The 25,257-nt window shown below is 43.9% G+C and overlaps 4 protein-coding genes across 9 annotated transcripts in view; 1 reads left to right on the plus strand and 3 right to left on the minus strand.

Annotated features, from left to right (window-relative positions):
- Positions 1-7,342, minus strand: part of LOC135398677 (probable proline--tRNA ligase, mitochondrial) — a 109,911-nt gene extending 102,569 nt beyond the window's left edge. Inside the window, exons 1-13 of the mRNA XM_064630062.1 lie at positions 7,051-7,342; positions 6,760-6,937; positions 6,619-6,692; positions 5,989-6,069; positions 5,850-5,922; positions 5,667-5,774; positions 5,509-5,602; positions 4,655-4,701; positions 4,540-4,595; positions 4,397-4,476; positions 3,432-3,567; positions 3,174-3,356; positions 1,723-1,834 (exon numbers count right to left, since the gene is read on the minus strand). Coding sequence (XP_064486132.1) covers positions 1,723-1,834; positions 3,174-3,356; positions 3,432-3,567; positions 4,397-4,476; positions 4,540-4,595; positions 4,655-4,701; positions 5,509-5,602; positions 5,667-5,774; positions 5,850-5,922; positions 5,989-6,069; positions 6,619-6,692; positions 6,760-6,937; positions 7,051-7,257 — 1,429 coding nt within the window. The 5' untranslated portion in view covers positions 7,258-7,342. The remainder of the gene's footprint in view (positions 1-1,722; positions 1,835-3,173; positions 3,357-3,431; positions 3,568-4,396; positions 4,477-4,539; positions 4,596-4,654; positions 4,702-5,508; positions 5,603-5,666; positions 5,775-5,849; positions 5,923-5,988; positions 6,070-6,618; positions 6,693-6,759; positions 6,938-7,050) is intronic.
- Positions 7,343-8,245: 903 nt separating this feature from the next.
- On the minus strand, positions 8,246-12,961 carry LOC135396908 (N-alpha-acetyltransferase 30-like). The gene is made up of 4 exons (XM_064628137.1): positions 12,243-12,961; positions 10,508-10,631; positions 9,651-9,706; positions 8,246-9,579 (listed from the first exon to the last, which is right to left on the minus strand). The coding sequence occupies exons 1-4, from the start codon at positions 12,759-12,761 to the stop codon at positions 9,442-9,444; spliced, it is 837 nt and encodes a 278-aa protein (XP_064484207.1). The 5' UTR covers positions 12,762-12,961; the 3' UTR covers positions 8,246-9,441.
- On the plus strand, positions 11,444-17,991 carry LOC135396909 (cytochrome c oxidase assembly factor 6 homolog). 2 transcript variants are annotated; one of them, XM_064628139.1, is made up of 4 exons: positions 11,444-11,519; positions 13,536-13,697; positions 13,783-13,844; positions 17,224-17,991. In XM_064628139.1, the coding sequence occupies exons 2-4, from the start codon at positions 13,554-13,556 to the stop codon at positions 17,303-17,305; spliced, it is 288 nt and encodes a 95-aa protein (XP_064484209.1). In that variant the 5' UTR covers positions 11,444-11,519; positions 13,536-13,553; the 3' UTR covers positions 17,306-17,991. The 2 variants fall into 2 exon arrangements, with proteins under 2 accessions (XP_064484209.1, XP_064484208.1); XM_064628138.1 differs by lacking the exon at positions 11,444-11,519 and adding an exon at positions 13,012-13,381 and having other exon boundaries at positions 17,224-17,990.
- A 54-nt stretch (positions 17,992-18,045) lies between these two features.
- The window catches only part of LOC135396907 (ral GTPase-activating protein subunit alpha-1-like), a 34,603-nt gene continuing 27,391 nt past the window's right edge, over positions 18,046-25,257 (minus strand). For all 5 annotated transcript variants that reach the window (XM_064628136.1, XM_064628134.1, XM_064628133.1 and 2 more), the window contains 10 exons: positions 25,059-25,240; positions 24,088-24,195; positions 23,940-24,011; positions 23,736-23,859; positions 23,001-23,156; positions 22,775-22,933; positions 22,586-22,713; positions 20,810-20,940; positions 20,562-20,748; positions 18,046-19,340 (listed from right to left, as the gene is read on the minus strand). In XM_064628136.1, coding sequence (XP_064484206.1) covers positions 20,648-20,748; positions 20,810-20,940; positions 22,586-22,713; positions 22,775-22,933; positions 23,001-23,156; positions 23,736-23,859; positions 23,940-24,011; positions 24,088-24,195; positions 25,059-25,240 — 1,161 coding nt within the window. In that variant the 3' untranslated portion in view covers positions 18,046-19,340; positions 20,562-20,647. The remainder of the gene's footprint in view (positions 19,341-20,561; positions 20,749-20,809; positions 20,941-22,585; positions 22,714-22,774; positions 22,934-23,000; positions 23,157-23,735; positions 23,860-23,939; positions 24,012-24,087; positions 24,196-25,058; positions 25,241-25,257) is intronic.

Here is a 25,257-nt window from a genome sequence, read left to right on the forward strand (position 1 = left end):
ATGATGTGAACTTATCGAAATCAGAGTACTCCTTGACGTAGTCTCAGTGCAGGTTTCTTTTAAGTCCCATCTTCTCGTCAGCACTGCAACTAGTTTCCAAAAAGATCACTCCGTATGACCTCGGTTCGATGCTCATTTTAGTGCTTAAGGAAATAGGGAAACAGACTGAGGAAAAACACGGGCTGTGAATCCTCAAAGTGGTCGGTATTACCGCGGAAGAAAACGCTAGGTCGCGGAGACCATTATCATGTTCCGGCGGGGCCGGTATCCAAGGTCAGAAGAAACCCAGGACACAAAAGGAGGCCAAGAACAATAACACGGTTATCCGAAAAAAAAAAAAAAAAAAAACATCTGCCAAGAGGAGTTTTTCGGATTAATCCGAATTGCTTAAAATTTCACCGGAGTATATGTTTTTCAGATTTTTTCGGATAAATCCGACAACTCGGAACTCTAGTACAAGGTACAAGTTACTAACAAAAGGAACTTAGTTACAGTAGCGATTTACCTCGAACTCTGCTGATTAGTACAGCAGACGCAAACCGGTTCGAACTGATAAATATCAGTTCAAACCTTTATTTTGGCTGCGCTGAACCCGAACCCGAACCGATAACCTTGAACCGGAACTTGAACCGAACCCCAAAAAATAACGGTTCCGAGCCCTGGAGGTCATCATTGCATATAATGTAAACAGGATCAATTCGACGGAGTAAAAAGCTTTGTGTGAAATTATTCCTTCCCAACATTTTCCTGTTACTACCTCTTTGTTTCAGGAGGTAGCAGGAACATGTGTGAACAGGAGCTGCAGGTAGCAGCTTTCATGTTCATAGCAGGAACTTGTCCTGTCTGCCCTGCACGAAAGGCCAAAAAAATCAGAAAAGCAGTAGATATGGGTGTCCCACCCCTCTAAGGGACACCATCCGCCTAACTCTGGGATCATTTGTCAGCAAGACATAGCAGACTGTGGCTTAGACACAGGTCACCAACTTGTCTACCTACTTCCAAGACATCCTTGGTGAAGAGGTGTCATAAAATTAAGCATGGATATTCCAGCCGACATTCGTCGCTGCGCTTATGCAGAAGATGCTGTTTTCTATGCACATTTTCTTTTATTGCATTCCACCAACTAAAAGTCAGCACACCAAAATGGTGAGAAATGTAGTTCAACCGCAAGTGCTCCTCATTTAGTTACCTTTTGCTATTTCGATAGAGAATCGTGTATTTGTTGAGCAAAAATCACTTGTGTGCTGGAAAGTACGGCACTTTCGCACTCATAGTATTTGTAGCACACCCGCATCAAGCCAGCTGTTGTCCCGTGTAGCTAAATAAATACGGAAACAATCTCTGTGATGTATTCTACACACCTGCGTTCAGTGTCTATTGTTATACATTTGGAAGTAGACAGAAGCTAAGTGTTGCAGCAAAAATTACCCAGGGACAAGTACTGGCTTTGATCCCTTTGGCAAGCAAACATCACTGATCTGCTTTGCTGTACATTTGGCAATGATATTTGTGTCAGGCTGCTAAGTAACCTCCTAGGCTCCCTTGGAATGGCCACAGATGGTCTTGATGGCGTGGTTACTATATAGACATTAGACAGTCTATGTAACTATATAGACATGTCACGTTATGTTGTCCATCATTCTCTGGGTTAAATTTCCAAAGAATCATATCTTCGTACCATGCGCAATGCCATAAAAATGTCCCGACGTACAAACTACAAACCTTCTGTGCATTTCTTCATCTCAAAGTAACCAATGACTTCAGAGTGTGTGAAATCAACACTTGTCTGAGAGTAGACGTCATGAAGTTCAAACCGAGGAACGTCTTCTTTGATCTGTTGGAACGAGCAGAGTCTCAACCATCCCAAAGCCAAATATTTAACAGATATAAAGTAATATAAAGTACACAACATAGCAGGCAACTCAACAAATACGTTTCATGCCATATATATTCAGGCATGTTAGTAGATAAGACCCATGATTATAAAAGCCCGGGCTTGGGCAACCCTCTCGTCAGTATTTTTTGTCGCCTACGTTCTGAATTTTATCATCGAGGAACAATTCAATAAGTCACACAAAGGTGTGATGTTGAGTCACACTGTCACATATGGTGTGGCTTTATTAGTAGAATGTGTTGTGGTTCTGCCTTTCAAATCTATTCTGGACTGTCATATGAATAAAACCTAAAGTTTTAGGGTTTAACCTGATTCTTCCCCGAATTTGCATCCTGAATTGAAGGTTGCCTCTTTAGGGTGAAACCTGATTTTTTACCTGCCAAATTGCCCTCACTAAGATGTCTGTAGGAAAGCACACTAACTTGAACATGATGGACACACGGAAAGGACAGTACATAGTCAAGTCCAGTCTAGTCTAGTACATAATAGAAGTCTTTCATCATTAATTTCTTAGGCACTTGAGGCTTTGTATGTACTTGTCCTTTCTATGTGTTCCAGCCACAGAACATCAACTGCCATCATGTTCAACAGATGCCGCTTGCATCGATACCATCCTATGAATGTGTGTATGAGTGAGAAGACATGTAAGAGTGAAAGGGGGATGAGTGCGAGGGTTGTTGGTTTGTCCCTTCAGGTGACGCACCCTTGGAAGTCGCTGGGGACGTGTGTTAGCTTAGCTCAATTGGTAAGAGCCCTGGACCGGTAATCCAGAAGATGTGGGTTCGAGTCCTACAGCTTGCTAACCTTTTCAGTGACTTCCTTCTTTCTTCACACTAACTTGTTTGGCAGCAAATGCAGTTACATCACCACTTATACCAAACCAATACAGTTAGTTTGAGTAACTGAGCCCAATTTTTCGCCACGAATTTACCATACTAGAAGCTTTTTCACCCGAACTTGAATGAATTTAGAGCACGTGTTCATTTACACGATTTTTACCCTCCAAATTTAGAAAAAAATATTTCGCCAAAACTTCAGTCTCTACATATGAAACAGCATTGAAACACAATGCTGCAGGAACTTTATTATGGAACTGCCATCAGCATCCACCAGGCTCTGTGGCAATTCCTTTCCTGCGAGAGCTTCGAAGAACACCACAACAATTTGTTGCGGCTGTCCTTGTATTTCTCTGTCTCGGGGGTTACTTTTCGTCGTGTTCCACGAATCAGCCTACACTACGAGTCTTATCCACAAGAGACTTTAGTAACATCTCACTCACTTTCTTTCCTGCAACAACAACGTACGGAATGCCGATGTTGTAGAGGTTCCTGAGCCTCCGTCCAACCGTCCAAGAATTTCTGTCGTCGAGGACAACGTCGCCCAAAAGCCTGGGTAACGAGTTCAGGTGACGGGATAGATGTTCGGCAAGGTTGCCAACCGCAGCTTCTTCGTGGCTGCCTTTCTGAGCAATTTCGGACGTCTGAGATTTTATTTTTTTTACGTACAAAGGAGCACAATACGAACGCACATTGCATACCTTTGGTGTCACTATGGCGACCGTGTATGGGGCAATAGCTGCCGGCCATCGAAGCCGGTCGGCGGTTGACAGCAGCTCCAGGCATGCTGCCAAGAGTCGTGTGACACCGATTCCAAAGCAATTCATCAACAATGGCCTGTACCCAGGAAATTTAAACGTTACTTAGACCTTTTCGGATTTTGTGATGGTGAACACATCACATAAAGCAGAGTTGAAATGAACCAGAACTAAGCTTAAAGGTGGTGTCCGAACAAAAAAAAGCAGTTGAACTGAAGGTGCAATCTGAATAGTGGGTGACTGAAATAAGTACATGTTATCGGAATATTTCGTTTCAAAACAGTCGGAAACATTAAAAAATGAATTTAATCGGAGTTTGCAGCAGGCTGCATGCTCCCGGCTGAATTCGGGCAACAGTGTGCAGATCGACGTCACTGGAGTCTGTTATGAAGGCCGGCTGTCCGTCCCAAAATGCGGTCTTCCGACCCGCAATCTGCTGCCGAACAGGCGCTAGAAACATCTGCGTTCATGCTTTCAGGGTGGTATCGGATTGCAAGCAGCCTGGCGTTGCCGCCAGCTGAGCGATTGAGAATCTCGACGGCAATTGGGAAACTCTCTTACGTCACCGGAAAACACGAAGCAGGGAAGCGCCGTTTCAACCGGAACCTCACAGTTGGTTTCGAATTCGATGTTTTCGATGTTTTATGAAAAAACACTAACAGATTTTACGAAACTTTTTTGGTGTTTTCTTCTTGGAGGGCATCTCCAAGTGATATCACATTAACTTTCCGACTCCCGACACCACGTTTGATGAGTGTTTTGAGCTAACTAGTAGCTTCGCTAAATCTAATTTCTTGCAGTCACAAACTGAAGGATACTTTTATGATCAAACATAAATCCAGCTTTGTGGGCAAACCCACAAATGCCCCGTGAGGCTGCGTAACCTTCAAATTTAAAGTTGGCCTTACCTTTGTTTTCCATCATCTCCTAAGCACTCTGCTTTGAGAGGTTTCGAATAAGCTGTGCCTAACGAAAATGCGTGGCCCACCTTGAAAAAAAAAAAAAGGTCCTTTGTGCGCATAATTCTAAACTTAAAAAATATTCACCTTACCTCAATTCCTCGTTCATGCCGAAATGGTCCAACACAATGCGTGCATTTCCATGTTTCTAAAACAGTGAAGCATTTAAACAAAAGTAATTACTCTGTCTTTAGCCCACTGCCTTACGTTCGGCATCCTCGTTGTCTTCTTCTGCGTTGACGCCACGATTACATCTACGAAATGGGTACAACATTATGCGACAACATGAAAAGTAGAGGATCTCTTTCAGACATCACGCATGATGACTGAAAAGCACTATGTTCTTCCGGTATGTTCAGACATTCCTTCTAAGAATTAGTCTACATCACCACCTGCAACTGGCCCCATAAGCGCTAGCCGCGTTTACATGAATACGACACTAGCATATCATATCCAGTTGTCAAATCAAATCCACCTATGTAAACGGGTCAATTCGCTAAGAGAGCGTATCTTATTCAATCCGCTAAACAGAGGTAGATTGAGATGGTGGATGCACATTCAGATTGTGCATGTAAAGAGACAATGCGCATCGAGGGAAGAAGAGAGGATTATGGGAAGGGGCATTCGGCTGCGGGCTAGTTGCGTCGTCTGCTACTCCTCGTCGGGATGACAAAATGGTGATATTAGGGAGTTCCCAGCCACGCTCCTTTTTGATGCGTAGGTTAGTCTACAGTGACAGAAGCAGGAGGGCTTGCAGCCATAGGGCAGAGTTCATTCTGAAGTAAGCTTGAAAATGGAGCGCAGATGCTACGTTTTCGACGTTTTAACGTTCGGTACGAAGGTAGCGGGACAAAAGAAAAGGAAGTATTTGCGGAAGTGCGCTTCTAATTTTCCAATACGACACGGCGTGGCGCCATCTCCAGTCGGGACTCGATGTGCATCCACGTAGACAATGGCGTATCGTTTTCTCTCCGGTTTCGACTCGATTCTATACGCATGTGTCGTATTCATGTAAATGCGGCTATTAACGTTTAAAAAAACTAGTAACTTCCACCTCTTACTTTGAGCAGAGACGCAGTTTATCCTCTCCGATATCACTGACGAAGTGGTACTCGTGCGAGTAACTGCCTCCCATTGCGCCTGTTGATGCCTGAACTGAACTCGCCCAAAATTAGGAACAAAGTAAAGTACACGGCAAGCGGTTATTGCGTCTTCGTACCTTTGACGTAGGGCACTCCGAGGTGCCGAAATATCTTGTCGTACGCGGCACACACCTTTTCATAAGTCCCATGTGCCGAGGCGTCGTTCTCGTCGAACGTATACATGTCTGCGGATGTGGGAAGAGGAAAGTGACCACTGTGCGAGGCACAATGTAAGCGATACATCAAGCTGGAGGTGTCACCTTTCATGAGGAACTCCTTTGCCCGCATCAACCCGAACTTGGGCCTGGCCTCGTCTCGAAACTTTGTCCCTATCTGCGAGAAATTAGTCATTCTTGTTAAAAGGCATCGTGATATGAAAAGCCTGTGAGAGTTGGCTACCTGATAAAGCAAAAGCGGGTAGGAGGACCGCAGCATTGGAGGCAGCGTTGAAATCATGTGCGATATTGTTTCCTCGTGAGTCTGGAATCATGAAGATTTTGAGAAGCAAGGGAGTTCAGAACCAGTGAGGAATTAATGGCACATTACAGTGAGCCCTCGATTTATGAACCGTTAACGTTCCTGGAAAAATCGTTCATAAATCAACGTCTTGTCCCGGAGGGCACCATTGATAAAGTGAGGACTGACTGTACACACTGTCAGATCCCAAGGAGCAAGTGGAGGAGTAGTTGACAATTACGAGATGTCTAAATGTAGACGATATACCAAAAATGCTTTGTAGGCATAAAGGGTATGCCCAGTGGATGAACCAGAATCGAAAGCAAGGATGAGTATTGTAAAAAATAGGGGTGGGGAAGAACAGGAGTGGAGCCTCACAAAACATTTTGGTGTCTTGGAGATGATAAATCACTGGGTGTATAATGGCATAGAATACAGAAGAGGTTCTTCACTGTACGGCTAGCTGTATTGGAAAAAATGTTTTCTTTTCTTTTTTCCTTCATCTCACAACTTGTAGCGCAGATATAATGCGGAGCGTCGCAGACGAGTATTCGCCATAAAGATACAACTTACCGGTCCAAGACAGTAGTTGTGGTCTCTGCGGTCGTGTAGCTTCAGCAGTTCTTGTTCCATTTTATCCCACCTACCTACAAAATACGCAGCGCTTATCGATGACGCAGCAACGAAAAGAGAATTTGCACCCCTTGTACTCACCGGTTTTCTTCATCAGATCTGCCGGTATTAAGCACGGCAACGAAAGCTTCTGGCCACCGATTCTTTTCATTTCTGCGTCTATAATGTTCACGAGCTTCTGTAAGGCTCTCATTGCCAAAGGCAACAAAATAATTGTGCCCGTAGATGCTGGAGCTATCAAGCCGTAATCCATCATCATCTGAAGATTCAGACCAAGCAAAGCACGGGTCTCAACGTGATATCAACGTGTTACGGTATATTAAAAAGAACTTGCAAGTGAAGCAAAGCGAAGTACTATCAAACAATTATTACCCTTTGGCTTTTACAAACACCGTCCTGCTTCGTCGGCTTCGTTGCGGTGCCTGCAAGCACGCTCGGTTGCAGAAGTTGCGATGTGCGAGCAATGTTACTCAAGTTCCTTTTAGCACAACAGCGTGCGGGATACGACATAAGTCGCAAAGTTATACTTCTGCTGTTTGAAAGCGTGCAATTAAAATGGAAAGACACTCCGTTTAACATACTGCTCTCACAAGAGGCCGAAATGCACAAGCACAACAAACCAGCGGAGTTGATACGGATTTTCGAAGCACGCCAAAAATTTCTAATTGGCTATCGTTGGCTACCTTCGGATTTTCGTTTTTGTTGCCAGACGAATGTCAGTAGTCATATGTATATCGGAAAATCGGAAACGAAAGGCTCACGCCTGACTTTGAGTCACGAGAATTAGTAAACACGATAGGAAACTGGATGGCGGCTTATTGCTATTAGGCCGAGCTGTTTGCATGTGTGAAATGGTCGCATGCTGCCCTGAGACATAGACTGAGGCATCGTATGTACTTGTATCGCACGTACTGGGCGGGCTAGGGGGAACTGTGAAAACTTTTATATTGCTTCATATTCGTGAATGACCGCTCATTTTCGACTTGTGGGGCCACTTTCCGTTCTAAAATGTACCTTGTTGGCAGAGCCGAGCTTCCGCTAGGGGCACAATTAGTGAAGCCCCCCCCCCCCCGATCCCACACACAAAAAGCGCTGCGTAAACAAAAAAAGCTCATATGTAGTTCCTGGCTCAAAATTCCCTTCATTCTAATTTTATTGTCCAACCTACCTCACGGAACCTGCCGTCCGGCGCCCCCTCTGGCGAAGGTGCCCCCCCCCCCCCCCCCAATCGTTTGAACGACTTTGCTTGCTGGCTTATCACCTGGGTTACCAAACATTCAAGCAGCGGCACAGCAAGACGGGGGGTTCCACACACCCCCACACACAAAACCATAGCCTTGGTAGTGCATTTGGGAGAGGGAAAAAGAGAGCAAATCCTCTCCCCCATATAAAGTTCCCGCAGAACCCCTCCCGAAATATTTTTTCTAGCTACGCTGCGTTCAGGTGTACTTTATCTCTGGAAAAGCAAAACAAAAAGCTTTCCCTCATTTTCAGGCGTTTGCAACCATGTTCCTGTTATATATCGCTTGGAAGGATTACCCACACCACACAAACATGACACTCCATACCAAGCTTATGTACCTCAATTTTATTAAACTCCATTTCAACATGCTTGTCCTTTGCAACCACACTCAAGTTTTATCGCGTACCAGGTGCCTTATATTACACATCAAACCAAAGCTATGGAGATGCCCGGAACATCCCGAACCCCAGCTAATATGCCACACAGTGTCACAAAATGCTGGCGATTGAACTAGACCTTGTAAGCCACTACAGAGGGTATCTTCACAATTTTCCATGTCTCAACAGTGCTCTTCAAAGACACGATTGTGTTTTGTCGATACGACAAACTCCTCAGGGAGGGAGGTAAGAAGGTCCACCGCGAGCCTTTCAACTTAATGTACCAAGGCTTCGAAAACAGTTCCGTGAAACAAATGAGAAAAGATAATTTGAGACAATAGAACTTGACCTGGGTATGAGCAATGGGAGAGGTCCAACTCTTACGCGCGCCTTCGCGAGATCCACGTCTGATGGAGACGTCCTTCCTTTCATAACACTCGCAAAATGAGAAGGGAAAAAAAACAAGATGTTTGATTTGAATACAAGGAGCATTACCACTGCATTGGACTGTACACACAGGAGGAGAGACACAGGAAGTGGTGTGGGAAGCAGTAAAAAATAAAAATATATCTTTGCTAGTTGGACAGCCCAGGCATTTGCAATAGATCTACCCAGAGTAAATTGGATGTTTACGTTTAAACTGTTTCATTATGAATTTTATGTAACTGGGCAGTATCTGTAACGCTGGATCCACAAGAAAAATAATTTTCAGCCAGGAGAAGGCACAGAAGCCAATACCAACAGACAAGAGCAAGGAAAGGAAGCTTGACACGTCATTCGGAGTCCAAAGGAAGTAGCACTGTGGCTAATACTGCAATTGATTCTCATGACGATGGAACAGAAGGGACTAAACAATCTGTTACCGTTCCCATCGAATAATCTCTCGCATCAACTCAGAAGGCAAAATCGTGCCGTTACGCCTCGCCGTGAAAAAGCTCTGTGACAGAAAACTTGTTCCACACAGACAATGCAGGTACGTACACACTAAAAAGAAGAAAAAAATATATGCTGCTATGCACACATCCAGGCTGTCTGCGAGCCATTTTGCATCCTCGTGATCAAAATAAGGCGGGTAAAAAAAGGTGAGACAGGCAGAAAGAAAGATGAGGGTGATGACACACGTGTTTTTTGCCAAAATGACTGTCATCGCAGCCACAGTTTGAGCCTGAGGGCGTCCACCCCATTCAGGTAGTAACGAAAGAGTCGCTTGTCCCGCACAAATCCCAAGTTCTCGTAGAGTCGCAGGGCCGGCTTGTTGGTGATTTCGGTCTCGAGAACGACCTTCGAGAGATGGCATATTAGTAGCTGCTCAACCACTGGGGGAACACAAAGGGATACAAAATGCTGCTTACTTCGTCCGCGTCGTCTTCTATCATTGCTTCGATCGCCTTTAGCACCAGAGTAGAACCTGTGAAATGAACTATGAGTAAGATGCATCTTCTGAAAAATAACTGCATGTACAGTGGAAGGTAGTGATCGTATTAGAAGTGGAAGACGGGCTGCAGAAAGCTCCATCATTCCTTGTGAGGCCAAACAACCGGTCATGGTGAGAAACACGAGACCTTTAGATCTGCTTAGCGTCATAGACACAGTGGCTTGTCTGTAGATCTGCAGTAAGATACCTGACTTGAAAACTAAAGGGCCCCGGTTTAGATCCCACTCAGGACCACGACCCATTAGATTATAACGACCATGTCATAGGCACCCCTTCCCAGCGCCGCAGTTGGAAGCTAGCGGTGGCGCTACTCGTCGGCCCGGTTATTGCTTCCTCAATTTCTACAATACTTTGTACTTCAGCTTACCCTAGTATTTTTGTACAAGCGGTGGGTGTCCCACGGGAGACGCTTCTTTCTGAAGTTGATTATCGTCATCATTCTACGCGTTTTCATAGGAGCTGTTGCTGTCGTCTGCTACGGTAGCCGTATGACCGCTCCTGCACGTTCAAAATTCAAATTTCCATCGTCCAATCACGATGTAGATCTCGCGGGCCGATGCGTGGCGCCCCTAGCGGATCGTGCCGACAGGCTCCTCATAGGGGTTGTCGATTACGACATGGTCGTTATAATCCAGTAGGTCGTGCTCAGGACACAAGATTTTAATGAGGAAATTCTGGGAAGGCCACGCCAGAAAAGTTCCGAGTGCACACTTCCATTAGAATGCATTGTGCATTAAAGACGTAGCAGTGCCAGTGTACTCTCGAGGGATGTACCTATTTTCCGCTTGCGATACTTGGCGTCTACCGCCAACATGGCGATGTAGCCTCGTTTGACCAGTTTCTTGTGCATATCCAACTTGCACACAATGGCTCCGACACACTCATTTCCATCCATGGCCTGGAGCGAAAGACAATTGAAGTCAATCAGTTACAGTCGAATGCACGTGCAAAGAGCAAATGTAAAAGGCTCTATTATTATTGTTGTTGTACATCAAAGAATGTTAACGCTATCACATTTGGCCATTGAAGCGAACGTTTGGTCTCTGGCATAACCGAAACACATAACCGAAGCTCATTCAAATATGCTTATTGAACGTTTCCTCGAGTTTGAGGGAAGACACAAGAAAATGCAGAACAGAAGACAAACTCGAGGGGATGTTACGTTATTTGAGTCTACACCAGCTTGCTTGCATTCTACCTTTATGTTCACTGATATAAATATGCCTGTCAGGAGCATCTGACCGCAAACAACTCTCCGGCAAGCTCTTTTGTGAGCCCCGCATTCTCAGCAGTGGGATGCAAAGCCACCAGAGCAAATCATTCACTTGGTTAAGGTCAGGTGAAAATGGCACCAAGGGAACGTCCGTATGACATCACAATGCCGTCGTCGTCGTGCAATGTCTATTTCAAACCTTCCGGATTATTATGATTTATGATTCTGGTAATAAATTATGCCAATGAAGTTTGCAAAAAGTGAAGCAGGGATTCGAAAAATTGGGGGATGCACTACCTCTGGAAGCCAAACTCTCCTAACTGATGCTCTCAGAGCGAACTATCCCTTTAGCAGTTTGTGCAACAAACGGTGCAACGCCCAGATGTTATGCAGATTCGGGGCAAGGGGGAATGTTTTCACCAACTTATTTTTATCCTCCAAAAATCATTTCGAAAACTGGCATCGATTCCAAGGTGCGTTCCTGGTGCCAAAAATAACTCAACCACCCACCAACAGCGGTGAACGTAGAACAAATTTAGGAAGATATTCAATGGCCACTGCACGTTCAAAACAGTAAGCGCCTTCCTTTACTTATTTCAGTGTTGCTGCGAGACATAAAATTAGCTGTGGGCAATTATATTTGTTCGTGGACTGAGCGCTGCATAGTGGGAACTACGGCATTTAATTAACAAAGGAATATGCATTAATTGCTTGTAGTTAGTATAACATTTTCTGCGTAGCAGTTTTAGTAGCCGTACATTTGCTTGGCCACGTTTAAAGGTTCTCGTTACTTCTTCATTTTCATTAAGCGCCGCGACTAGAAACTGAGTAGTTTTCTGATACGTAGAGATATACAGATTCTTGTGTAGCAGAGCAACAATCCTTTACATCCATGTTACCTCTACAGAACTCTTTTACGTGAAACAACTTCATGAGAAAATAAGAAAAGTTTATGATGACAACCGAGGGTGAAAGCAAGGTCTACCACAAGTAGTTGTTTGGTCATTTGTAGCTGACATGGTAGTCTCCCCATATTCTTTAGTAATCATCGCAAAATAAATACTTAATCATTTCGGCTACTGAAGCAGCATATATTGTGAGATGCTGCATCATTTAAATGGACGCGATTGCCCTGTCAATTACTATACGATTCCTCATCAATTTGAAAGAAGAAAAAAACTTCAACAGAGTTCGGTACAGGCGCAATCTTGAAAGATGACCGGCCCGACTTCGTCAATATTCGACGAAATCCAAATGATTTGGAACCGAAAGCGTCTTCCAGAAGACACAGCTTACCAGAAAGCACAGCTTCGGCCAATTGTGTATGAAGTAACGATACGTGTATATCGAGTAGGGTTCCGACAAGTCCTTCTGAAACAGACGCATGATGTCTGGCATCTGTTTTTCCGACTGGTACGCAACATACTGAACGTCCTTGGTACACACACACGAACAATGCTCAGTACGCACTGTGGCACAGTCCGTGTGGGCATCGTTGTCCGATGCTTCTTTGGTGCACTCGTCTTTTGGTGTGTGGCGGACAACACCATTGAGTTTGTCCTGCGTTACAACGCAACCATTTGGGATACCAGCGTAGCGTTCGAAGTTCAGAGTCTCTTTCAGCTGCGCAGCAAGACTTGCCTCCTCAGACTTCGCGTCCGCGACATCGGCATCTTTCCCGTCCACGGAGTCAGCAAGATGGTTGTCGATGGTGTCATCGTGCGTGCTATTCGCATTTTTTCCGAGGCACTGGGCAGGATTGCGATACGTTTCTAGGCCTACTGGCGAACGGTCGAGCCGTTCTGAGTCTTCCATCGTTCAAGAAATGATTCACGTGTTCCAGACAGGCAAACCATTATTTGAAAGCTTGAAGAAGACAAGCACACACTCCATTCACTTCTACAATCGTTCGAACATCGTTCATATGGCTGATTTGTTGAGTTATTTTCAGTTTCAATGGAACACCTTGAAACTATCGCAGCGCACTAAACGCCATGACACCCCTTCACGCATACTGCGCATGTTCAGTTGATTTGGTATGCTTCCGCGTTACAACTTCCGGTGTGACAGAACTGCGTTGAACATAGAGTTGAATATAATTTTATTCTTTAAACATCTTGAAGATTTTTCATAACACCGCATCTGTAACCTTTAGTTTATGCTAATTTATGGGTATACGCATATCCTGCCAATGCTTGACGGTAGCAGCAGAGGACATGTTTATATCGCGGACGTCTCTCGACCGCATGATAACGCCTTTTCCGGTAAACAACATACACACGCGAAGTGGGACAATTTGGCGAAGTACGCACGCGAGTAAGAAAGTGCACCTTTTAAATTACATTTCCATCATTTAAATATGTCTGTAACGTGGCTATTGTAATTTTAACCGATAAAATCGAAGCATCGGCACGACACAACTTTTTGTACAAAGAGTAAGTGTTGTTACCAAGCGGCACAACTTCAGAACTGGACGTCTGCTTTGGACATTAACTAATTTCCTTTCACACACATATTTGCATTGCTAATAAACAGACCACACTGCTTACTTCCTTGAATGAAAAACACTGTCCACTTGAACTCCTGAAGGTAATTCACGGCCGAGACATGTCCTTTCCAAACAAAGAACAGCGCCACAAGTGCTGGGACTCAAGAGACCGATACTGGGAATGCCTCGATCGAAATGCAGACGATAGCAGTAAATGCCTTGATATGAAGAAAGAGTACGAAGGCCTGTGCCCGAGCCAGTGGGCAAGTAGTACCATTTTGCAACATGCAGACGACGTTACTCCGCTGTGCCCCAACGAGGCATCTCAAGTAAAAACTTCTCTTACAGGTCAAGCACTTCAACCGCAAGCGGGAGTACCTGCAATTCAAAGAGAAGATAGAAACGGAAGGGTATGACCCGATGAACGAGCAGGCTTCGAAGAGCTAGCCCTAACACACTGTCTGCTTAGTGGTTTTTGCTTTCTGTATATAGGTAGTCGTTATTTTTTTGCTTGTTTATTAAATAATGTTTCACACATGATTTCGAATTTTAACATTCATTCCAACACATACCATAAACAAGCTTCATTCGTCGTCACCATTAATGCATATGCAAGGCCTTTCCATTGGAGGTCACGAACAACATAGTACAGCTATAAAAGCTTGCCCACGACATATGTGCATTCATTGTGGTTTCATCACTGGCCACATTCTAGCAGTCTCAACAAATGACAAAGGAGCAAGGTGGCTGTTTCAACATTTGCTCCCCGAACACTTCATCCGTGCAAAATATCAAACTAAGATCTGCATGCTTATATGATGCGACAAAGAAAATGAACTGCGAATATGAACACGCCGCAAATCTCCAAGCAGTATCAGCCATATGCACTGCTCGGCCTCAGTCACTGCTCCCTGTACCATCCATAGAAGCACGACTTGCACTCATGTTGCCACGAAACAAAAAACCCATGCACACATGTGGTTAGCTTTTCTCATTTTGCCCCAAACATACAAAGCTGCGTTTAATGAAATTTCACATAAGGCATCTACATGTACCTTACACATTTCTAATCTCAAAAGCAGTGTAGAGTTTCAGATGACAGTCAGGTTTCAGGTTGCTATGGACAGTCCTCAGAACTGGAGTTGCTGAAGTCTCTTTGAGAGCCATATTACAACCAGGATGCAGCTTGCCGCAAGCTTTACTGCACAAGAACCTGCTGTCCAGGTCTTATAGCAAAATGGCAATAGCCACACAGAAAAATCTGGTCTGTAAACACCAAAACTGAAACAGGTTACACTGCCCTGCCACTGGAACTGCCAGGTCCTGTGGGCAGCAGGCTTGTCAGAGGTGATATGCTTCCAAGTGGAAATTAGTAAGGTCTGCATTCCTTTAATGCAACTGCTCGGGGCGACTGTGTGATCAAGGGTCACTCATAAACCATGTCACGCTGCAGCACAATTCCTTTCTGTTCACGACTAACGTACAGTTCCAGGACCCAATGACCAAATGACCAAGCGCCAAGTGGTGACCAAGCAAGCTTAATCATAAAAAACCCGCGTAATTCGCTTTTAAAAAAACTGCAACAATGTGTTCCAGTGGCGACATCACGTGGCATGCCACCCTTGTGCCCTTTCTTCGTTGTCCTCGTTGTCTCCTTCGCCCAGGCAAACGATGACGGCGACGGTACATACGTAACACCATGTACATGATGTAATTAAGCATCAATATCACGAGAGGTATCCATAGAGTATGTTCCGTTACCTTTTTTTTTTTTAATCTGTGTTCCACATATATTGATCTACATTTCTCTGCAGTTTCAACCATTATTGATCGCTTTTTGCATCCCTGCATCATAAAATGATGTCGCCTGATTTAAAAGTACTATACCGAGAGTTATTCCACCATCTCATGGCTTCCTTCACATCATTTCTCCTTTTTCATCTTTGAGAATTAACAAAGACAACAAAAATATTTTCGTTGTTTGTTTTCACAAAGAGAACTACCCCTTCCATGAGAACAGCAAGTTGGGCTAATTGGCATGTACTAAACAACATGGTAGTGCACCAAATAGTACAGGAACAACGTGTGCGCTTGTCCCCTTCTCGTTGTTCCCGTTCCTCGTGTACTGTTTGGCGCGCTACCATGTTGTTTTACCCCTTCAGCCACACGCCGCAAACAAGAGATGCGGTGGTCGACTCCACTGCCCCAAGCCCGTTAGATATTTTTTATTTTATTTTATTTATTTATTTATTAATACTGCCAGCTGCTTGTTAGCAGCCAAAGCAGGGGTGGGAACATACATTGTAAAGCTTACAGCAACTAAAACGAGCACTGCAGTACAAAAAAAAAAAAAAAACACCAATAACCACCACCAACAAAAAGATACACTCAAAACAAGAATCTTTTGTGGAAAGTAATTACAGCTGATCAACAACGACAGTTAAAAATGCATTCACGGATGTTGCATGTACTGCGTCTGCAGGAAGACAGTTCCAGTCAGTTGTGGTTCGTGAAAGGAAACTGTATTTAAAGGAGTCTGTCCTAGGAATTTCTGTTCTGAACTGCAAACGGTGTGATCGAGTTCGACAATGTGAAGCCCTCCCAACGTAATGGTCAATATTAATCTTGTATTTCCCTTGGACAAGCTCCTAAAAAAATTTTAATCTATTAATCTTTCGTCTTCTAACAAATGAGTCGAGTCCAGCTAACTCGCACATACAAGTACTGGATGAGCTAGGGCTATATCGATTGTAAATGAATCGTAAGGCTCTCTTTTGGATGCCTTCGAGTTTATCAATATTAGTGGTAGTAAAAGGGTCTCATACAAGGGAAGCATACTCTACTATCGGTCGTACACAAGTTTTGTAAGCGGCTAGCTTTGTATCAGGGGTAGCATGCTTTAAATTTCGTTTCAAGAACCACAACCTATGAGATGCCTTTCGACAAATTTTTTCGATATGGGAATTCCAGGTCAAATCATTCAACCATCATTCAATCATTCATGAGATGAAGAGAGATGTGTCAACAATGGAAACTGTCTCGTGAGTGGACGGATGAACTGCATGCATCCCCACAATGGCGATCACAATCCGGCAGTGCCAATACTTGCAAACTGAACAGACTTTCTGGATACGTCTTGTACAGTGCCGTGTCAGTGACTAATAATAAATAAATAAATAAAAATTTAATAACAAAAAAAGCAGGTAACGCACTAATTTACTAACTGGACACTAAACTTGGCAGTTGCATGCCAGGTATAAACTTAGCATAGGAGATAATTTGCTTACTATATTACTCCGTGTAACCTGCAACCAGCGGTTTATCCAGAATTGCAAGCCTGGAGGGGGTGTTGGAAAAATTTGGGGGGAGTCATTATTATAGTTACATGATTACAGCTTAAGATATCATTACCGACACGTGTCTGAAGCTGAAGTCGCAAGGGCATCCCCTGTAGGGGGTACACAGGTGAAAAGTTAGGGGGGCGTCGCTAAACATTTGGAGGCGTGGGGTGTAGGGGGGTATGGATAAATCACTGCTTGCAATTTATATTAGGAACACAGATGAATCGGAAAGCACAGCCTTTCTGGTTGTGTAAAAACCAACACAGCTCTTAGTTTTTGTGGCAGACACTCCTTGAAAACTAGAAATCCTTAGAAAATAAATTAATTGGAAATGACTATACTAATGCATATTTCACTTAAGCAGCTAACAGGCTACGAAAACCATCCAGAAGGTGTACTCATTGTTGTGAAGCAACACGTTTACTAAAGATGTGTCCCATCTTTTCAGGAAAACGCTCGGAACAGTGGCAATCGTGGGCCCCTTAGGACCGAAAGTTGAAAACTGCAAAGTCATGCAAGTGATGCAGTGAAGGGGAGTCCAAGTTATGATTTTAATTCGCAGGGCACTGCACCCGAATACCTACCCCACATTTTTGGGGACATTAAAAACCTACTGTATATACTGCAGCCATCATTCAATCTCAGCGTGAGAATAAATAGTACAACAAATATTGAGGCAGGATTTCAGAGAAAGTCAAATGCTATTGGAAAACAGATTCTTTTTCTTTTTCTCACACACAAAAAAGAAGTTCCATTTTCATAAGCATCACTATGTCCTAGCACTTTTTTAAAGTGACAAAGTTTTCTGTGATCAGCCATAAATTCATTTTGCTGACTGTAAGCAATTACTTTAACTTACTTTGAAAGTTTCATTAAACATTTTTTATGTAACATTTCTCGTTACTCTTCTGCATAGCTCTGCACAGCTAAATCACCTGTTTATATTTATTTTTTTGTTATGGAACTGTAATTTTTATGATCTGAAGGAAAATAGTACAACTCCTGATGTGCACTACTTTAACTTGATAGCCTCGACTAAGTTTTAAGTTCGATGTGCACCTGACTGTAAGCTCATAAGATAGCGCAAGAAATGCTGAAAACGTGGGGTTGGCATTTAGATGTTGGAACACGCCTTCGTGCCTTTTGCTTGTGAATCGGGTCAAGGCTCAAAGTTCACTGTAGCCAAGTTGTCTATAAAATGATGTAGCCAAAAAAACAGCTGTGCCCTTTCTCATTTCAAATTTGAAGACATATTCCTGACAACGAAACAGTCGTTGGGAACCTTTTTTTTATTGCACAATGCATCTACAGAAAACGTTGATGCTGTCAAGCTCGATTGGTCACAAAATTCTCCACAGAAGCTGTTTTTATTTTTTTTTTGAAATCCTGCGCAACTTGACAATATCGCTATTTACAGCACAAGTTTCTTTATACAATGTGTGTGTAAAAATGACAACCTTGTGAGGCTACCCTCCGTCACTGCTTAGCTTATCATGGAGAAATTCAATGCGAAAAACTTACATTGTCATAGAGTGCAGTCATAACCACATTACCTTTGCAATGGCCAGACCAAGTAGGCAAAATGAAACCTTATATATCTTACAAGAAATACGCTTTACAAGCATGGCCCCACACGAAATTCCTTCAACGATACATGGCAAATGTCCGTGGCATCGCAAAAATAACGCATCTGAGCTGCACGGAGGATATTTTGCTTCTGTGTGTATCGAGCAACAGTGCCTGCAGCATATAAACCTTAACTAAGTTATTTACACTGTTTGATAATTAGTTACTTATGTATACATATGTATAAGTATGTACAAAAATCCTAGTTTCTGTGAAGGTTATAGGTCTCCACCAGAGGAACTCAAAATGGTTCGGAGTCAGTGAAGCAGTCATCGTTTTTTTTCTCCCAACGGCGTATTGTTTCTTCGATGTGTCTCCTACTACTCGCGAGTGGATTCCACGATTCTAGTTACCCTTAGTGCAAATAAATATCATTTCGTGCCCCCTCCTAGCAGACAAAAAGTACAGTTAAAAATGCGAGAAAACAAGGTTTTGTACTTCACTCACTAAATACTACAATCTGCATAGAAAGCATCCAAAGGTACGGCTAGCTTAACATTCCAGAGTGGTGCTCTTATAGTTCTGGTGAGATTGCACTCGTATACTTCTGCAATAAAAAGTCTAACAAAGGAAATTCATCAACCGTTTCTTTTTATAAATACTACACCTTGCAAAATATATTTGAGAGCAGAAAAAAAAAATTAAAAGTCACGATCATCTCGTCTCCTTCATCGTCACAAAAAACAGATTAGTGCATGGAGGTCCCCCGTGCGGTGTCGTTGAATCGTCACACAGTGATTAGCCCGTCGATCAACAAGTGTCAACAATGATAACAGCAATAATATTAGTCGTCATAACAATGGTGTGGCTAAAAAAATGCCAGTCATAAAAAAAATGTGGGAAGGTACGATCTGTCACATGCGGTGCGAAATCAACGGCGTCAATGCGGAATCGAGGATGATGTCGTCGTCTGACTGCGTGATGCGGACAGGGGACGCTCTGCCATGAGAGAAATGTGTTTGAAATTTCTGAACCACAAAATGCATTCTTCTTACAGACAGGGGGGTGCGTCTCCTTATTCAGCGCGTAACCCTCAAATTGGCTGCTATAGCAGTGGTGGCAGGCAACAAGTGTTCCGGTAATGGTGACACCTATAAGTGCTTTCATATACAGTCAAACTCCTTTATAGCGAACACCTTTTTAACGAAAATACCACTACAGAAATTTTTTTTACGGTCCCGCTGGAGCCCTATAGGTCCAATAATGGACATCCTTTTTAACAAAAATACCTTTACTGCTAATTTTTTTTGCTGTCCCCTGAGTTTCATTGTAAAGGAGTTTGACTGTATAGATTTAGGTCTTTGGAAGACGCAATGATGGCGACACAATGATCTGCATGATATATTACATCTTAATTATAGCCTGAAGTTTTCGGGAAATATTTTTTTCTAAATTGGGGGGGGGGGGGTAAAAATCGGGTAAATAAGCGTGTGCTCTAAATTCATGTAAATTCGGGTGGAAAAGCTTCCAGTACGCTAAATTTGGGGAGGAATCCGGTTTAGTTAATCAACTGGTTCAGTACAAATGGTGAAATAACTGCATTAGCTAAAAAACAAGTTAGTGTGAATTCCTACAGACATCTCAGTGAGGGCAATTTGCCGGGTAAAAATCGGGTTTCACCCTAAAGAGGCAACCTTCAATTCGGGGTGCAAATTTGGGGAAGAATGGGGTTAAACCCCAAAACTTCAGGCTCTAATCTTAATACATGCAGTGTAACATTATTCAGGAACAGTTTACCTGAACTAATTCATGTATGTTTCCGAAAATATCTATGCAACAGAACTTGACAGACAATTAATTCACAGAGCACTCAAACGTTTGACCAACATCAGTACGCACCAAAAACTGGGCGACACCAAAATTCTGGCGTTCTGTCACACACGTCAGAAGGCCCCTTTGGCTGAAGCACGTGTGACGTCACAGCCCGTGTCGAGCTGAGTTGCCGAGAGTAGGTACCCGCCACAACAGTGACAGGTGTCGATTTGTTTTACAACTGGTTACGACACCACCCCCACTATTGACGTCATATTGATTTTTTGCCCAGCGCGTGTTGCTTTGAGTTACCCGTGTAGAACAAGGAAACGCACCCAGGTATGCTAGTAGCCTCATAATGTAGAAGATGCTCCAAATTTCAATTCCTTTTTTTTTTTTAGTTCTCACCTTTTAGAGGAGGGGTCCCCAAGACACTGCGCTGCGGAAAAGAGGCCTGCTCCCCCACAGACGCGGACATTGTCACCGGTCTCGTTCTATGGTGCACGGTCGACGGCCCCACTGTCGCAGTCTAACAATGCAGCCGCCAAGGTAGAACCCATCTGTGGAGATCCTCCATCTGATCCCCCAGGGGGCCCTAGTGATGTAGTAAAGCCATTCTAGCCTCCGGCATTTTTATCTGCCGAATCGGATCTCACCTGATCTTCGAAGCACAAGCGGACTCTTAGCTGGAGCTGGGGCCAGCACCTTGGAAGCGAAGTCTTCAAAAGTGGTTTGCTCTTTGTAGTTCTGGACTATGTTCTCCAGGGCTTGAGCTCTATGCTCATAACTGGGGGAAGTGTGGTTCACGAAAAATAATGGTTTTAATGTTGGTATTCTCTGCCAGACTGCCAGAAAGATCATATGCAAATTAGATAAAAATAGCGGCTTGGAGCATCCTAAACCATCTGCAACATGACTCAAGTAGAGCCCAGGAGTGAGAAAGAGTCAAGAGAGCATGTAGAGTGATGTGTGATCGTCCGCCGGGTCCTTGCCCCATAACTGCACTCCAACATCTCTGGCTACACTGAGAACACTATACTAACTGACGTGTCCCAGGATACAGCAGTGTAAGATGTGCAAAACATCATAGCTAAGGCCCCTGGTTTTCTGCTGCGGAATTTTCAAAATTCTGCGGCACAGACTTGTAAATTCCGCAATTTTCTGCGGCAAGCAGTCAGTGGCTGCTTGAAATGGGAACACTTCATTTTCTTGGGTAATGTGGGAACAAAAAGCATTTTATAAAATTACAGATTCGAAGCGCTGTCGTGGCTCAACATTACATACATGATATCTCGTGTTCTCCTCTAACAAAGAATGCAGTCTGTCGCCTGCAATCATTTTATACCTGTTGAAGGGTCTTTCAGCATCTACGGAGTTTATAGGAAGATTATAGGAAGGAGCTTACAATACATTCCCTGTGGAAGTTACATCTTTAGGACACCCTTTTTGTTTCTGGGCTGTAGGCATTATGTAAGAGTCTTTAAAGACAAACTCCCAAACATCAAATCGAAATCCCTCACTGCCACTGCTAAACTGCACACGGGAGGGACGCCGTCCCTTCCTGAGGCGGCGTATGCACAATAAACTTGGGCTAAGGTTATCTTAAAGCTAAACTACAATCTGACTGTGTTGGTTCTGCAGCATGGGCAATTTCGTAAAGCAGGCTTCACCTCATGCAAGGAAGCGTCAGATGAAGCCCACTTTCGGGAGGTGTCGTTCATATTCTGCGAATACGTAGTCGGATATTCGGAAATCCGAATATTGGCTATTTGATTCGCGAATGAAATACTTCGAGTGATTGATATTTGATTCGAATTCTAGAACCTCAATATCCGCACATCCCTAAAAATAATTCCGGATTCCGTGAAATTCCGTGCCAAACGAAGGATTCCGCATGAATTCCGGATTCCGCGATATTTAACGGAATTGCGGAAAACTGTAATAATTATCAATAGCTCATATCAATCAATTAATCATAGCTTTCCGTTGCTATGTGAGCGTCGGCGCTCAATGTCTTGTCTTTTCATGCTCCTTCTAACAATGGGGAATATCCTGTAGCCATCAGATAGAATAACAGAAATAGAGTAGCCACAAAATATTCTGCAGCAGACGACAGCAAAAGACAGCGCCGCTCCCAACGAAACAAACCAGTCCCTATATTTGTGCGATCCTGATATGCTATGTGAACACTCAATGTATAGCACTGACCGGAACTGTTGCCCTCCGAGCAGCTTTTCGCTTTTTCTTCCACTAGAATATTCCGTGGGGGATGTCACTTGTGTGAACACATGGTAAGCAGAGTGAACTTCTTGCTCTCACGGTTTTATGACACTCAACAGGCTGTTATCAACACCATGCTGATTTGCTCAAAAGAAACAATGCTGACAGATTATTGTTGCTAATAAAATGTTCCTTTGAAAAGTAAAGGATACTATGTCCTGAAGGCAGGTTTGAGAGAGTTGACAGCCCTCCCTGCATTTATGGCTGTAGCACGAACCAATGCAGGCAGCACTTTGTGGTCTACTATGGCGCCGTCAAACAGTGGACCAAAGAACGGTACCTGCAGCCACCAGAGGAGAAGAATCTTAGCAACATTGCCAGCACAGTATGCAGTGTGCTACCTCTGGCTTTGGATTAATTTGGATACGGTACAGCCAGTTCCCTAGTGGGTAGATGACGATGAGGACGTCGCAGAACTCTGTCGGGATGATACCTCGGCGATAGTCCCGCGTGTGTTCCGACCACACTATGTGCACCTCGTCGTTCCCCAAGTGCCGTAACTTTAAAGAGAGGGTAGGAAAACATGCAAGAAGTGAGCAGCGGTAACGAAAGCCTGCTGACCGTTACCTTTTTCGTTACGGCATCCTTCTCTAAGGCAGGAATCCGTGTCGAAACGTGAAACAGCACTTCCAGGAACGACGCTGCGTAGTACGGTGCCGTCTTTCCCGTGCTGCGATTCGTCTCCAGGCCACCATTGTATCCTGTGTGCGTCTCCAAATCAACCTGCATGTGAAACCACGTCAAAAGTAATATTAAGGGACCGTGGAAGGGTTTAAGAAAAGAAAAAACATGTTGGGAGCAGTAGAAATTATGATTACAATTCTAGGAACAAATATTCTCACAAAAAGTATGACCGCGGTGCACAATCCTGGAGCACGAGGGAGCTTTCAATCTCGTGAGTAAAAACGAAATGTCGCCCATCAGCGGCAAGTTGGTGACGTCACATCATCCACCCAATAGTGAAGTGCATGCAGTCTTTTTTCTTTCTTTTTTTGGGGGGCTGGATTTGGTGTCACCCATCCCGCATCCGAAGTAGAGTACAGTCAACCAGTCGCCTTGCTCTCACTCCTTAGCAGACGGTTCTTGGCATCCAATAAAAGCGCTTGATCTGACAGCACACGTCAGAAGAAGCTGGGAGACTATGGGGACTTCACATGGGGGAGGAGAATTTCACCCTTGTTTCCCTCTCAAAAATGCTCTACCAAAAGTACGATTTCGGGGGGATGGGGAGGGGGGGAGGGGGAATCCAGAAATCTCACCTGTGGCTACGCCACTGCTACGAGGAAAGGAAACCAGTCTCACCTCCCATCCTAGGCCAGCCACAAACTGTTCAAATGCTGGGCTTGCACTCTGATTCATAAATATGGAATTTTTGTCTTCCTGCCCTTCAGCCACATAGATCACCGCTATCTTGTGGGTTTCACGGCTATTAGGAGGCAAACAGGTGCAGGTGGTTAGATAACGTTGAACATTTCACGTGTCTGCAGCGGCGCAGCGCCCAATTACCAGGCTTGGCTGTCGAGATTCCGCAGCTCCCGCAGCAACTTTTCGTTTTTCTTGACTAGGTCGAACTTTGGTCTGCAACACAGCATAGAGGGTCGTTAATTCCTGCTTCATCACTAATACATCGTGGATAATTATTAAATGTGTCTACCTCTTCTCCCATGTGAAGAAATTGAAATTCTCTAGCAGAAGACGGGAGTACTGGAATGGTGAAAGTGGATCTGTGGTATTTGGCGGTGTCGTAGTTTTGGATAACATCCTGCATGAAGAAATTGCGGACATTGTCAGCTAAGACAGGGAAAATGGCCCGTTGGTATAAATGCATCGAGTAAGTATAGGAGCCAGAGGAGCTAGTTTGCATGCCAATTTCGTACTGTCCGTGCTCCTGTGACTTGTATACTTACGAGAGGCATCATCAGAGCACAACCATTATAGTGTACAAACCTAGGGTTTTACCCGATTCTTCCCTGAATTTGCACCCCGAATTGAAGCATGCCCCCTTTAGGGTGAAACCCGATTTTTACCAGGCAAATTGCCCTCTCTGGGATGTCTGTAGGAATGCACCAACTTACTTGTTTGGCAGAAAAATGCAGTTACATCACCGTTTGTACCAAACTGCTACAGTTAGTTTGAATAACTGAGCAAGATTTCTCCTGGTTTTAGCGCAATAGAAGTTTTTTCACCCGAATTCACATGAATTTAGTGCACATGTTTATTTACCCGATTTTTACCCCCGAATTTAGAAAAAAAATATTTCCCGAAAACTTCAGGCTCTATTTATTAATAGCCTAAGAATCCTTTAAACAGTTAATTGAAGTGAACGACTGTTTATTTGTACAGTGAAAGTAGAATGATCCACGAGGAACAGCACAAAAAAGTCATTTACTGTGTCCTTTGTGTCTTAAAAAAAGGGGCAAGTACAGCTCTGTAGCGTCTCTCTCTCTCACACTGTCGCACGAATTTGGGCACAAACACACAAAATTAGGCTTAGTGACTGCTTCTTGATAATTAAAGTTCCATGACTGCTGACTGACATGTCAAACTAACATTACTGTACCGTACAGACCAAGCTTAGAAACAAATAGCGCAACACTGCATTAAAAACAGCATACAATAGCTCACTCAGAACTGTAGGCAGAACGTTCTGTGTGGCTCAGTTCTTGACTCTGCTGTTGCATGAGGAGCTGTATAGTGTCTGCCTCATGCAAACTAGCCAGCTCGTGAGCAGCCTTTGCGGCCGAGTTCAGGGGCTGGCTTGGAGACAGGACACACTCTGGGCTTGTGTGCCCCACATATTGTAGCAGCTGGAAAAAGAAAAGCA

The sequence above is a fragment of the Ornithodoros turicata genome, chromosome 6 (assembly GCF_037126465.1).
Source record: "Ornithodoros turicata isolate Travis chromosome 6, ASM3712646v1, whole genome shotgun sequence".
NCBI lineage: Eukaryota > Metazoa > Arthropoda > Arachnida > Ixodida > Argasidae > Ornithodoros > Ornithodoros turicata.

Excerpts from the sequence above, each read along its gene's own strand:
- LOC135396908 (XM_064628137.1), bottom strand. The coding sequence starts at position 12,761 with ATGGAAGACTCAGAACGGCTCGACCGTTCGCCAGTAGGCCTAGAAACG. Across the intron at positions 10,632-12,242 it reads GGCCGAAGCTGTGCTTTCTG|GCCATGGATGGAAATGAGTG; the intron begins GTAAGCTGTGTC and ends CTTTCGCTCCAG. Across the intron at positions 9,580-9,650 it reads TAGAAGACGACGCGGACGAA|GTCGTTCTCGAGACCGAAAT; the intron begins GTAAGCAGCATT and ends CATCTCTCGAAG.
- LOC135396909 (XM_064628139.1), top strand. The coding sequence starts at position 13,554 with ATGTCCTTTCCAAACAAAGAACAGCGCCACAAGTGCTGGGACTCAAGA. Across the intron at positions 13,698-13,782 it reads GCCTGTGCCCGAGCCAGTGG|GTCAAGCACTTCAACCGCAA; the intron begins GCAAGTAGTACC and ends CTTCTCTTACAG. Across the intron at positions 13,845-17,223 it reads GAGAAGATAGAAACGGAAGG|GAAAACGCTCGGAACAGTGG; the intron begins GTATGACCCGAT and ends CCATCTTTTCAG.